Below are 13,234 nucleotides of genomic sequence, written 5' to 3' on the forward strand. Positions count from 1 at the left end.
AGTGGTGGATGGGGAGTGTACGGGCCTCTGTTCAAGGAAGAAGCTGAGAGCCATCAGACCATCCCGGTGGGGGATGGAGGTGTAGAGGGATTGGACGTCCATGGTGAAGAGGAGGTGGTTGGGGCCAGGGAACTGGAAATTGTTGATATGATGTAGGGTGTCAGAGGAATCACAGATGTAGGTGGGAAGGGACTGGACAAGGGAGAGAGAATGGAGTCAAGATAGCAAGAAATTAGTTCCATGGGGCAGGAACAGGCTGACACAATCGGTCTGCCGGGACAGTCCTGTTTGTGGATTTTGGGTAAGAGGTAGAAGCGGGCCGTCCGAGGTTGGGAAACTACGAGGTTGGAAGCTGTGGAAGGAAGATCTCCAGAGGAGATGAGGTCAGTAACAGTCCTGGAAACAATGGCTTGATGTTCAGTGGTGGGGTCATGGTCCAGGGGGAGGTAGGAGGAAGTGTCTGCGAGTTGCTGCTTAGCCTCTGCAAGGTAGAGGTCAGTGTGCCAGGCAATAACAGCACCACCCTTGTCAGCAGGTTAGATGACAATGTCAGGGTTGGACCTGAGAGAACAGATTGCACCAATTTCAGAGAGAGACAGGTTAGAGTGGGTGAGAGGAGCAGAGAAATTGAGACGGCTAATGTCCCGCTGACAGTTCTCAATGAAAAGATCAAGAGAAGGTAAGAATCCAGAGGGAGGGGTCCAGGTGGAGGGAGAATATTGGAGGTGGGTAAAAGGATCCGTTGAACGGGGAGAGGACTCCTGCCCAAAGAAGTGAGCACGGAGACAAAGGCGGCGGAAGAAGAGTTCAGCATCATGCCGAGCCCGAAATTCATTAAGATGAGGGCGCAAGGGTATGAAACTAAGTCCTTTGCTGAGCACTGAACGTTCAGCATCAGAGAGGGGAAGGTCGAGGGGTATGGTGAATACACAGCCGGGGCTGGGATTGGAAGACAGGATGGGGACAGAGGGACAGGCAGGGGTGGAGGGTCCTGGATGGGTGTTGGTGTCGATGAGTTTTTGGAGCTTGCGTTCCTTTGCACCTGAAAGAAAGCGACAAAGTTTCTTGTTGAGGCGTCGGATGAGACGAAGAATAGCTGGGGGCACACGCGGCTTATAAATAGGGTGCGGCGGTGCTGCTGAAGGGAAAGGTCGAGTGTGTTCATATGGCGGCGCATGGCACTGAGTGTGGATCTCAGAAAGTGACGAGAACAGCAGTCCGAGGAGCGTTGTATGTCCCGGAGATCCCTGTAATTCTGGGTGGGTTCGAAACATGAGGGATGGAACTTGGGTTGAAATCCACGTGGGGTAAGTCGGAGACGGAGACAGTCACTGAGGAAGGAAATATGGCTGTGAAAGCGGGTTTTAGTAAACACCTTGTCAAACACCAGGAGAGAAATGGAAAGCAATGAAGGTGAACAAGGCAAAAGAGAGATACGGTAATCCTGTCGGAGAGAAGAGCAGTACTTCTTCAAGGTAGGTATTCCTTGAAGAGACGTGGCAGTCAATTAAACACTAAAAAAGCAAAAAACTGCGGATGCTAGAAATCCAAAACAGATAGCCCTAGTGGGGGTGGGGTGGGGGAAGGGATCGAAATAGGCTAAAAGGTAGAGATAAAACAACGGATGGAAATACATTTAAAAATAATGGAAATAGGTGGGAAAAGAAAAATCTATATAAATTATTGGAAAAAAGGGGAATCGGAAAGAGGGTGGGGATGGAGGAGAGAGTTCATGATCTAAAATTGTTGAACTCAATATTCAGTCCGGAAGGCTATAAAGTGCCTAGTCGGAAGATGAGGTGCATTTCCTCCAATTTGCGTTGAGCTTCACTGGAACATTGCAGCAGGCCAAGGACGGAGACGGAGAGAGAAAGAGTGTGAGTGAGTGCAGGGGATGGAAAGATTGAAATAAAAACAGAAAACACTGGAAAAATTCAGCAGGTCTGGCAGCATCTGTGGAGAGAGAAACAGAGTTAACGTTTCGAGTCTGTATGACTCTTCGAGAGTTGGTGGAAGGTCAAGCCAGGGACCTGGGGCAGGTTACTGGTTGTGGGTCTGAATTGGCGGTGGATCCGGCAGCTGGGGTTTGGCCCAAATCGACACCAGCGTTTGAGGGAAGGGTGGGAGCTCTCTCACATCCAGTCAGGGTGGTGAAATCCAAGGAGGGTGGAGAAATATGAGGGGATGAGTGAATGGGGTTTGAGTGGGGTTGGAAGGGAAGGCATGGGCAAGAGTGTGGAGGGGGAAGCCTATTAATCACTTTTGATGCCTTTGAGCATTTTTGATCACATTTGATGTCAAAGATGGCAATAAGCACTACTGACTGCATGAAAAACATGTTCCAAATTAGAGATTTTGATGTCAAATGATGGCTGATCGTTTTTGAGTGCGTTTGAATGCAAAAATAATATAAAAATTTTCTTGTAGGGAAGCCTATGCAAGGAATGAAGTAATAGTTTAGGTGATCCTGGGGTGAAGAGTGAAGAGCCATCAAGGATTTGTAACCATATCAAGGAGCCAACAGGGAGCCAAAAACCTCCAAGGAATTAGGAACTGGAACAGGAAGAGCCAGTGAACATCCTTCAAGTGCTCATGACCAACATCACAAAACTCTTGATGTAGACTCAGCATGTCTAACATCCAATTCATGATTTCAAACATCCTGTCAAGTAGCTTCCTATTAAAGAAAGCTCACAAGCAGAAACATTTGATGTTCTGGAGGCAATGTGTAATCCCTTCACTTGAAATTGGCTGCATGTTAGATTCTTGAAACAGCAGTGTTACTGGAGGCAGCAGGTGTACATCAGCAGAGAGCATTTGTCAAAAGCTCTTACTCCTAATTATCAACTAGAGTTGCATGTTGGAAAGTATCCATCTGTAGGCAAATAGTGAGGACAAGATCAGGTTGAATGGTCATCTTCCTCCTCCAACAACACCCATGAGGAGAGGCGGATTGTAGGTGCAAACCTATGTTCCAATACCATAGTACAGCAGCAAGGTTCCATGCTGTTGCACATCTCTTGCATCATTAAAACTCATCTGGTGAAGGTGGTAAAATGACATGTTTATCTAACTTAATGAAGTGTGATAATATGGAGGTTCACACAACCAACAAATTTCAGAAGATTTAGTATTCTGCTAGTTGATTCTTCCCAAGGGAGAAAGCAGTCAAGTTTTCTGCCATGCAACTTATAACCAACCACCCCCCCACCACCCCTACCACCCCCCCACCCCCCGCCACTCCCACCACCCCCCCACCCCCACTACCCCCCCCACCCCCCCCCCCACCCCCACTCCTCCCCCCACCCCCCCCACTCCCCACCCCCCACCCCCACCCCCACCACCCCCAAGTGCTGAAGTGAGAGCTTACTATTAAAACTATACTGGTTCCATAACTTGGCTTGGGAAAAACAATTACTTAATGATAGAGGAAAATACGTACATCTTATTATTGGTTTTAATTATCACAAGGAACCAGAAAAGGCCAGCAAAATCTGTGATTGTAATCTGGTCTCTCTTTGGCATATGACTTAGTCCATAATGCTTAAGGCTTTGGCTGGACCAGCCAGAAACTGGTACATTCCCAAATTAAGCACTGATGGTATCATGTCACTTTAACTTTATTGGCAAATCTTAGCTGCCAAAATCAAATAGTCAATTTCGTTATGTCTCTACTGTTACTGTGGCTAAAAACACATGCACAAAATCAACAAAAAACAAATTGTGTTTTCCTCTTCAATGAAATAAATCAGGTATTCCAGACTGAAAAAAATATCTCAATTGGAAACTAAAAGAAAAGCAAAATACTGCCAATGCTGGAAATTTGAAATAAAAACAAAGTTCTGGAAATACTCAGCAGGTCTCACAGCATCTGTGGAGAAAGAAAGAGAGTTAATGTTCGAGTCAAATGTGACTTCCTCAGGATTGAAGGAGGGTAGCAATATGATGGGTTATATGTCACTGGAGAAGGATGATCCTTTGAATGTGGAAGTTGGTGGGTTGCAAAATGAGTACAAGGCGAAACCCTATCAGGGTTCTGCAAGAGAGGAAAAGGGGTGAGAGCATCAGTGTGGGAAACAGGCTAGACACAGCTGAAGGCCCTGTCAATGATGGTGGGAATGGCAAGGGGGGGTCCTTGGCTATCCTCTGCCATTTCTGTTACCTTCAGCATGATGCCACCACCAAACACATCTCCCCTGTCAGTATTCCAAAGGCAGCATTCCATCCACGACACACTGGTCCAGTCCTCAAATCACCCCCCAACACCTTGTTCCTGTCCCATGTCACCGCCTGCAATTGCAGGTGTAACATCTGTCTTTTTACTTCCCCTTTCCTCACAGTCCAATGCCCCACATACTGCTTCCAGGTGAAGCAGCAATTTACTGTACTTTCAATTTAGTATATTGTAATCACATCTCACAATTCAATCCTTTACAGTGGGGAGGCCAAACGCAAAGCGGTCACACAGTTTGCGAGAAACCTCCGCTCAGTCTGCAAGCCTGTGACTCAGAATTTCCAGTTGCTTGCCATTTCAATTCACCACCTTGCTCTCATGCTCACATTTCTGTCACTGGTATGCTGCAGTGTTCCAGTGAAGCTCAACAAAAGCTCCAGGAACAACACCTCATCTTCTGATGAATCACTTCACAACCTCCTGGATTCAACAATTTCAAGCCATGAACTGTGTTCCCCATTTTGATTTTTTTTTTGCTATGTGCCAGTTTGAATCTTGTTGAAAAGGGAAGGTCTGAGATAGGGAACCAGACCTGCCAAGTATTTTCAGCACACTTCCTGTTTTTATCTCAAATGGAAACATTATCTTATACAAATCATCACAGAAATCCAGTGGGAAACCATAATAGACTTGATTACTCCACATTTGGGGTATCACACCAAACAGAATATCACAAAATGCAAGAAAAGACAGAAATGGTTATCAAAAGTTGTGAATTACCATTTCTTCGCATTGAAATTTACAAAATTTGTATCAGTTATTGTGAAGATATTTTCCTCTTATGCTTGCAGTTCACCACACTCCACATTTTTTCAGGTATTTGCAAATGTTGACAATGTGCCCCTATAACCTGAGTCCGCATCATTTATATATATTGAGGGAAACAATGATCCCAATGATGGCCTCTGGGAACACCATTTCAGTCAATAAAACATCTATTAATCAGTGACTTCTATCCTTTAACTAACTTTGTATCCATGTTGTCATGAAAAATGATTGTCAAGAATGCTTTGGATTAAAAAGAAATCCTCATCAAAAATATTTTCATACTACCAAGTCTTAGCTAATTTGGTTCTGTCCATGTAAATGCTGCAAAGGACAGCATCCAGACTATTATCTCCCCTTTGAAAGTTTTATAACGGTTCTGCAAGATTGTTCTTAAAGGCACCTGATCTGGCAGTTTGTCTGCTTAATCAGTCACGAACTGGAACCAGACCTCTGGCTTTTGACTGCCTTCAATATTTCCCAGTTATTGTTTACTTTGTCACCTATGAACTTGACAGTGAGTTAAGAATGTGCCCGGTGTGGCTAATATTAAGTTTTCTGAAATGGTGCAAGATGTAGCGCAGGACCTACTTGTCATTAGTTAGAGATGTGGGGCACATTATCTTAATTATTTCATGGAGAAGGTCGCTTTTCAGTTCATAGGGAGTGAAGGCTTGCCCATGGGAGTGTTCTTTTTTATGTTGGACACAAGTACCTGGTGTGAGCCTGAATCATAACATTACATAAAGATATATACAATGTTATATATATTATATATATATTATATATATACAGCATGACTGTCCTTCTAAAGTTTTCCAGGCTTCCATTTATCTTGGATAAATGATTGGGCAAGAAGGAAAGTTGGAATACAGTATGGGGAAGTATGAAATTGTTTAATTTGGTAGGAAGAATGGAAAAGTAGAATACTTTTTAAAAGGTGAGACACTAACAAACATTGGTTTTCCAGCCCACTTACAATAAAGATTAAGAGTAAGGAAGTTTTGCTGAAATTTTTGGGCTTTGGAGAGACAATACCAGGAGTACCATTACAAATAAAAAAAGAAAACGCTGGAAAAACTCAGCAGGTCTGACAGCATCTGAGGAGAGAGAAACAAAGTTAACTTTTCAAGTCCATACGACTCTTGTTCAGAGCTCTGAAGAAGTCATACAGACTCGAAAAGTTAACTTTGTTTCTCTCTCCACAGATGCTGTCAGACCCGCTGAGTTTTTCCAGGGTTTTCTTTTTATTAATTTTAGATTTCCAGCATCCGCAGTATTTTGTTTTTTCTTAGTACTATTACAATTTTGGTCTCCTTACCAAAGGAAGGATATACTTGCTTTACAGAGGGTACAACAAAGACCAAATCAACCAGGTTGATTCATGGGATGAGGGTGGAACTATGAAAAGTGATGAGTAGAATGGCCTATATTCTTTGGAATGTAGAAGAATGAGAGGTGATCTCTTTGAAATGTATAAAGTTCTTAGAGGGTTTGACAGGGTTGATGCTGAGAGACTGTTTGCCCTGGCAGGACAGTCTAGGACTAGGAATCATAGTCTCAGAATAAGAGATCAGCCATTTAGGAATGAGATGAGGAGAAAGTTGTTCACTAAAAGTGTTATGAATCTTGGGAATTTTTTGCGATGTAGATGGTCAGTCAATGACTAAATTCAAGGCAGAGATCAATAGATTCTTGGGCGCTAATACGGTAGGAAAGTGGAATTGATGTAGAAGTTTAGTCGTTGAACGATGGAGCAGACTCAAGGGACCATATGACCTATTCCGATCTCAAGTTCTTGCGTGCCAGCCAGCCCACAGATCCTTATTGCAGCAAACATATGTTGGATTATTTATATTAATAGGCAATGATTACTTGAGAAATATCAGTTTTTAGAACCAGATGCTAATGATCTCAACCATCTTCTTTGCTGAATCAGTTTATTAAAACATTTCGCAAGTTACACTCCATGGTAATTTCTATAATTAAAATATGTATTTTATTCAACATTAAGTGGTACTGCTACTAAGCGTAGCCTTACAACCAGCTAGAAATGCCTCACTTGCATAGAAGGAAATAAAATCTTTGTAGCATCACTGCACCATCTACTGGTAAGTGCAGGTTAACACTGAATTCATGTGCATGTATTTGAGAAAATAAAGGCCCAGATTGTTTTGCAGGGGGCATGTCCTATTAGTTAGGCCTGTTTATCACTGAATCACAGTGCAGAAGAGGCCCTTCGGCCCATCAAGTCTGCACCGACACATGAGAAACACCTGACCTACCTACCTAATCCCATTTACCAGCACTTGGCCCATAGACTTGAATGTTATGATGTGCCAAGTGCTCATCCAGGTACTTTTTAAAGGATGTGAGGCAACCCGCCTCTACCACCCTCCCAGGTAGCGCATTCCAGACCGTCACCACCCTCTGGGTAAAAAAAGTTTTCCCTCACATCCTCCCTAAACCTCCTGCCCCTCACCTTGAACTTGTGTCCTGTTGTGACTGACCCTTCAACTAAGGGGAACAGCTGCTCCCTATCCACCCTGTCCATGCCCCTCATAATCTTGTACACCTCGATCAGGTCGCCCCATAGTCTTCAGTTTATGCAGGTATAAGTTCTAAAAATTCTGCCCACAAAGTTGTTGGGAGTGTGAGCTTAATGGGCAACAAGGGCATCTGAGACCCTGGTGAACAATGTGTATTTCCTTAGCCTGTTAAACAATGGAGAAGCGAACAGGAGAAGGAGCATGAATTAAAAGTTGGTGCAGAAAGAGAAGGAAAGAAAGTATGGACCAACAGGAAGATGAAGGAAGTAATAAGTTAAAGTAATAAAGGTTAATAACCTGAAGCACTAGCCCATAACTTCCGTTAATGGGGCATCGTACCTGGTCAACCAGCCTAGGAAGTCCTCACTCAAGGATTGCACAGCAATTGCCCAGGAAGCTCAAACTTCCATTGCAATGGGAACCATCTGATACTGTGATTTAAATCACAAACTTTGGATGGTTCCAACTACCTTACAGTAATAGTTACCCAGAAAAAGTTATAAGAATTAAAACCACTTCTAACCTCTGGATAGCTACAGTACTAACCACCCCTCCCCCACCACCACACCCCAACGGGACCTCCCCCCCCTCCCACCTGCAGCTCTCTCCACACCCTGATTGCTACCCCCACCCCGCCATTCTATCCACTTACATAAACTTACCTTCTCCCTATCTTCTCAAAGTGACTGGACCTTTAAGCCTACCTGCTTTACTGCAGCTAATTCTGTAAAAAAAAGGGGGCATGTCTTCCTCACTTCCCACTCAGCTGCCCTCAACACAAAACCTTGGGAACCTGCTGTACTGCACCTTTCTCACCTGACTTCATTTAAGGGTAAGTAACTAGGATCGTGTGCAATCCGACTCGGATTGCAACGCCACATATATTAAACCCATTAAGTCTGCTGCCCCACAGATGCTGCCTGACATCCACACTTACAATTGTCCACTTTCTGGGCAACAGATGACTGACAGTAGTTAGTAGCTAGTAGTTGCTAGGCAAAGTTGTGTCATGAGTTTAATGGGCAACTCATCTGCAAATGCAGCAACTTCATGAAAATCATGGGGAGGTTAAGGGCAAGATTCTGAGGTTTCTGCAAAGCTAATAACAGAGCAACGCAAAGTGGCCAGCAACTTGTGGTATTTCTCAATTCATGGGTTACCTTTTCCTTGATACAAGTTGCTGTTCAATTTGTGCACTAATAACATAATGGGCGATTCAGACACTGTTATATTTTCTGCAAATTCTGGGCCATAGTTTATCATTTCTGTTAATACTATGCACTTTTGTAGTTACTGAACTACATTACTTTGTATTTAATAGTTAGAAAATAATTCTACTGTCAGAATCAAAATAAGAGTGCTAATTACTTTCTTACCAGAACATCATGAACAAGAGCTTGGTAGGTCCATGTATGATGTAATGGGGTCGCCAAATCTATATTTCTGTCCACAAGGATTAATAACGGTCTTTGGAAACTGTCAATGAAAAGTAAACATATGAAAAAAAGCTGCAAAGCACACAAATATCATAGATCAAACAAACTGGATGTTTTCTAGGCCAAAATCACAACAACAAACACTTGCCAACAAGCTTAAACTAAGTTTACAGCATGTCATAATATTTCTTTGCTTTTCCAAACGAGAACTTAAATCATGAGAGCTTTAAATTATAGACGGTCTACTACAAAATATTAATGCAGCTTTTAGCAATTACACAGAAACATAGAAACTAGGAGCAGGAGTAGGCCATTCAGCCCTTCAAGCCTGCTCCGCCATTCATTATGATCATGGCTCATCATCCAACTCAGTAGCTCCTGCTTTCTCCCCATACCCTTTGATCCCTTTCGCTCCAAGAGCTATATCTAACTCCTTCTTGAAAATACAGAAAGTAGTTGAGACCAAAACATTGTGTGGTAACGAGTTCCACAGGCTCACCACTCTCTGGGTGAAGAAATTTCTCCTCATCTCAGTCCTAAATGGTCTACCCCATATCTTCAGACGGTGACCCCTGGTTCTGGATTCCCCCACCATCGGGAACATCCTTCCTGCATCTACCCTGTCTAGTCCTCTTAGAATTTTACAGGTTTCTATGAGATCACCCCATATTCTTCTGAACTCCAACGAATATAATCCGAATCGACTCAATCTCTCCTCATTTGTCAGTACCGCCATCCCAGGAATCAGTCGGGTAAACCTTCGCTGCACTCCCTCTATAGCAAGTACATCCTTCCTCAAGTAAGGTGATCAAACCTGCACACAATATTCCAGGTGTGGTCTCACCAAGGCCCTGTACAATTGCAGCAAGACATCCCTGTTCCTGTACTCGAATCCTCTGGCTATGAACGTCAACATACCATTTGTCTTCTTTACCGCCTGCTGCACCTGCATGCTTACCTTCAGCGACTGGTGTACAAGGACACCCAGGTCTCGTTGCACATTCCCCTCTCTCAATTTATAGCCATTCAGATAATAATCTGCCTTCCTGTTTTTGCTACCAAAATGAATAACCTCACATTTATCCACACTATACTGCATCTGCCATGCATTTGCCCACTCACTCAGCTTGTCCAACTCACACTGAAGCATCTCTGCATCCTCCTCACAGCTCACCCTCCCACCCAGCTTTGTGTCATCTGCAAATTTGGAGATATTACATTTAATTCCCTCATCTAAATCATTAATATATATTGTGAATAACTGGGGTCCCAGCACCGATCCCTGTGGTACCCCACTAGTCACTGCCTGCCACTTGGAAAAAGACCCATTTATTCCTACTCTTTGCTTCCTGGTTTATAGACTGGTCTATTATTCCCTGTTTTCTCTCTGCCTCCCTTTTTAAATAGTGGGGTTACATTAGCTACCCTCCAATCTGTAGGAACTGTTCCAGAGTCTATAGAATCTCGGAAGATGACCACCAATGCATCCACTATTTCTAGGGCCACTTCCTTAAGTACTCTGGGATGTAGATTATCTCTTATGTGGGACTTTGTCAAAAGCCTTCTGAAAGTCCAAATAAACCATATCCACTGGCTCCCCCTCATCAACTCTACCAGTTATGTCCTCGAAAAATTCCAGTAGATTTGTCAAGCATGATTTCCCATTCATAAATCCATGCTGATTCTGTCCGATTCTGCCACTGTTTTCCACATGCTCAGCTATTAAATCTTTTACAATGGACTCTAGAATTTTCCTCACTACTGACATCAGGCTGACTGGTCTATAATTCCGTTTTCTCTCTGTCTCCCTTTTTAAATAGCAGGGTTACATTAGGTACCCTCCAATCTGTAGGAACTGTTCCAGAGTCTACAGAATCTCGGAAGATGACCACCAATGCATCCACTATTTCTAGGGCCACTTCCTTAAGTACTCTGGGATGTAGATTCAGGCCCCGGGGATTTATCGGCCTTCAATCCCATCAATTTCCCCAACACCATTTCCCTACTAATACTGAATTCTTTCAGTTCCTCTCTCTCACCAAACCCTGTGTTCCCCAGCATTTCTGGTATGTTATTAGTGTCCTCCTTTGTGAAGACAGAACCAAAGTATGTATTTAGCTGGTCAGCCATTTCTTTGTTCCCCATTATAAATTCCCGTTTCTGACTGTAAGGGACCTACATTTGTCTTCACCAATCTTTTTCTCTTCACATACCTATAGTAACTTTTACAGTCAGTTTTTAAGCTCCCTGCAAGCTTATTCTCGTACTCTAATCAATCCCTTACAGTAATTACAGTATTAGCTGTTTCATTTATATGGGAGAAATCATGTTTTAACATTCACACTGATGAATCGCTCCCCTTTCTAGCCTTCAAAATAAAAAAAGTAGTTGTTTGAACAATCAGCTAACAAAAAATCTCACATCATGAAGTTAAAAGTTGCAAAATAGACCGAACTAGAATTTCAGAAGGAATTGCTAGTTTAATAAACCACTGAGATTTTTTGTTCTCCTTCCTTTCAAGAATATCTAAATAGAACATTTTAAGTTCAAATTGGGCACCTAATTGTACTATGGGAGCTTTAATTAAATATGATTATAAGCATCCTGCCGATCCATGGCAGGACACTCCAATACCCCTAAAGGCTCACGTGCAGTGGGTTCTGGGTTATGTTCACTATTTAACACCAACCCCCATCCCTCTGGGGGGAAAATTTTATTATCCAGACAATTAGGTTTAGCAGTGACATGCACATTAAAACACAATGCAATTTTGCTTTTTATATCATTTATAATATGATATATTATAATGGTTAGAGCACCCAAACCATAAACAAATGATATAAATAAGCCCTTCACTAAAACTCTAAATAATCACTTCACTAAAACTCTCAAAAGGAATTACTTCCAGCTTGTGTCAGAATCCAAATAAACTTGTAGAAATTACAACAGAATTGTTCCAACAATTCTAATTTTGGAAGAAGCTCGTTCTCACGATCAGTGATTTAACTACATACACAAGAAGTTGTACAGAAAGTAAGTGCAAATGCTTTTTCAAAGCTTGTTTAAATTTTGCTCAACTTCAAAGAGGCATTTTCTTATAGCCAGGATTGATTTCTGAACACAGAATTAAGTTCCTGTTGTTAGGAAATAGCAGTCAGGATTCGGGAGAAATTCTGAGGAGTAAACCCTGCAAGGGAGCAGTCATTAAGGCAGTCTGAGTCACAGCAGCTTTGAGGGAGTTGAGGGAAGGCTAGGTCTTTGGATAGAATTGGAATCCCTTGTGAAGAAGACAGTTTTTTTAAAGAGATTGTATAACTCACAGTGAAAGCTGGCATATAGGTGGGTTCTTGAGAAATCTATGCACTCTGTCTTGGTTGCATCTGTCATTTACTCTGTAGGGTGGTTTGCTCAACTGCAGTTTGCCTGTTAATCCATGTGTACCTCATGTTAATTCTGAATGCTAGAGTATAAGGTGCGTATATTAGTAAATTATTTTACTTTTTTAATTTTGTATAGTAAAGTTTGTTTCAAAGTGTTTGTTCAGAACCCGTGGAATCTTATGGTTTCATTCCAAAAGCAGGAGTCTTTAACCTCAACCTTTGACTATTTTAAACAAAGTGTTATTGGTCCCTAACTGGATCTCAACCGATGTCCCAGGGTCTGGCCAAGGATCGTAACACTGTATTGTACCTGAATTGTCCTCCACCAAGACCATCCCCTGTGAAGAGACTATTTCTGGCATCTCGCAGATTTTCTCGCAGCTTCTTATCCAATTTCTAAAAAAAATAAATAGGATTGCAAAAAATGTCTATAAATTTTAAGCAGAAAGGAAAACATCACAAAGCTAGTACTCTTAGATATGACAACTCATATGGACAGTACAGACTAGTAGTTTGTTATACATAGAAATAAGGACTTAAACTTCAAATTATACATTAGATTGTGGGAAGTATGTGTAAATAGTGAAGTCCGAGGAGCCTTAGATATTGGGCTTAAGACCTCATTACAACGAGAATGACACTGTGGAAGCAGCAAGTAGGTGAGCGGCTGGACTGAAGATCAGGAGTCAGATGAACGATTGATTTAGGGGTGGTCTGTGAAAGGACTGGGTGAGATACAGAGGAAGGACCGGGGATAGGGGCGGGGGCTGTGGAGTTGGGCGAGTTGGTAGAATAATTGGGGCCTCAAAGAGCTTAGAGCCACAGTTTCTGGATATTTATTTTGGCTTACTATTTTGCAACTGTGGCTAC

The 13,234-nt window shown here is 42.5% G+C and overlaps 1 protein-coding gene across 2 annotated transcripts in view; it reads right to left on the bottom strand.

Annotated features, from left to right (window-relative positions):
* The window catches only part of scfd1 (sec1 family domain containing 1), a 222,859-nt gene that overhangs the window by 181,951 nt on the left and 27,674 nt on the right, over window positions 1–13,234 (bottom strand). For both annotated transcript variants that reach the window (XM_078562864.1, XM_078562863.1), the window contains exons 9-10: window positions 12,675–12,760; window positions 8,925–9,024 (exon numbers count right to left, since the gene is read on the bottom strand). In XM_078562864.1, coding sequence (XP_078418990.1) covers window positions 8,925–9,024; window positions 12,675–12,760 — 186 coding nt within the window. The remainder of the gene's footprint in view (window positions 1–8,924; window positions 9,025–12,674; window positions 12,761–13,234) is intronic.

This window comes from Cetorhinus maximus, chromosome 18, assembly GCF_964194155.1.
Source record: "Cetorhinus maximus chromosome 18, sCetMax3.hap1.1, whole genome shotgun sequence".
Taxonomy (NCBI): domain Eukaryota; kingdom Metazoa; phylum Chordata; class Chondrichthyes; order Lamniformes; family Cetorhinidae; genus Cetorhinus; species Cetorhinus maximus.